Source organism: Penaeus monodon, chromosome 15, assembly GCF_015228065.2.
Source record: "Penaeus monodon isolate SGIC_2016 chromosome 15, NSTDA_Pmon_1, whole genome shotgun sequence".
NCBI lineage: Eukaryota > Metazoa > Arthropoda > Malacostraca > Decapoda > Penaeidae > Penaeus > Penaeus monodon.
Genome location: NC_051400.1, coordinates 35,289,290 through 35,289,651, shown reverse-complemented (window position 1 = coordinate 35,289,651; position 362 = coordinate 35,289,290). Strand labels below are relative to the sequence as shown.

The 362-nt window shown below is 49.7% G+C and overlaps 1 protein-coding gene across 1 annotated transcript in view; it reads right to left on the bottom strand.

Annotated features, from left to right (window-relative positions):
* The window catches only part of LOC119581986 (cortactin-binding protein 2-like), a gene marked incomplete in the record, with an annotated part of 125,597 nt that overhangs the window by 113,501 nt on the left and 11,734 nt on the right, over positions 1-362 (bottom strand). Inside the window, 1 exon segment of the mRNA XM_037930174.1 lies at positions 14-127. Coding sequence (XP_037786102.1) covers positions 14-127 — 114 coding nt within the window.

Sequence of the window (362 nt, the reverse complement as noted above, 5' to 3'; positions counted from 1 at the left end):
AAGCACACTTTACCTGGGCGGCGGCACGGGATGCGCCACCTGGGGAGGGCTGGCCGCTAGCCTGCCTGCTGAGGGGCGGCGGAGACCTCTGCTGGCGGCGTAACTGCTGCTGGTGTACACGCTGTTCCTGCCGAGGAACTGTACGTTACCGGGGAGCCTTAGAGACAGCGAGCGGCTTGAAACATTGCATGTCTGTCTCCATTACTCAAATAGGAAATCTTGGAAATCTTGTTGACTTGTCGTAAAATGCGATGGGCTTGGGAGACATGCATTGCTTATATGTAGATTTTGAATATAAATGTTAGACTGTAACTTTTATTTGGTTTGGTAAACTTGAAATATATGTCTAGCGTTATTTCCTG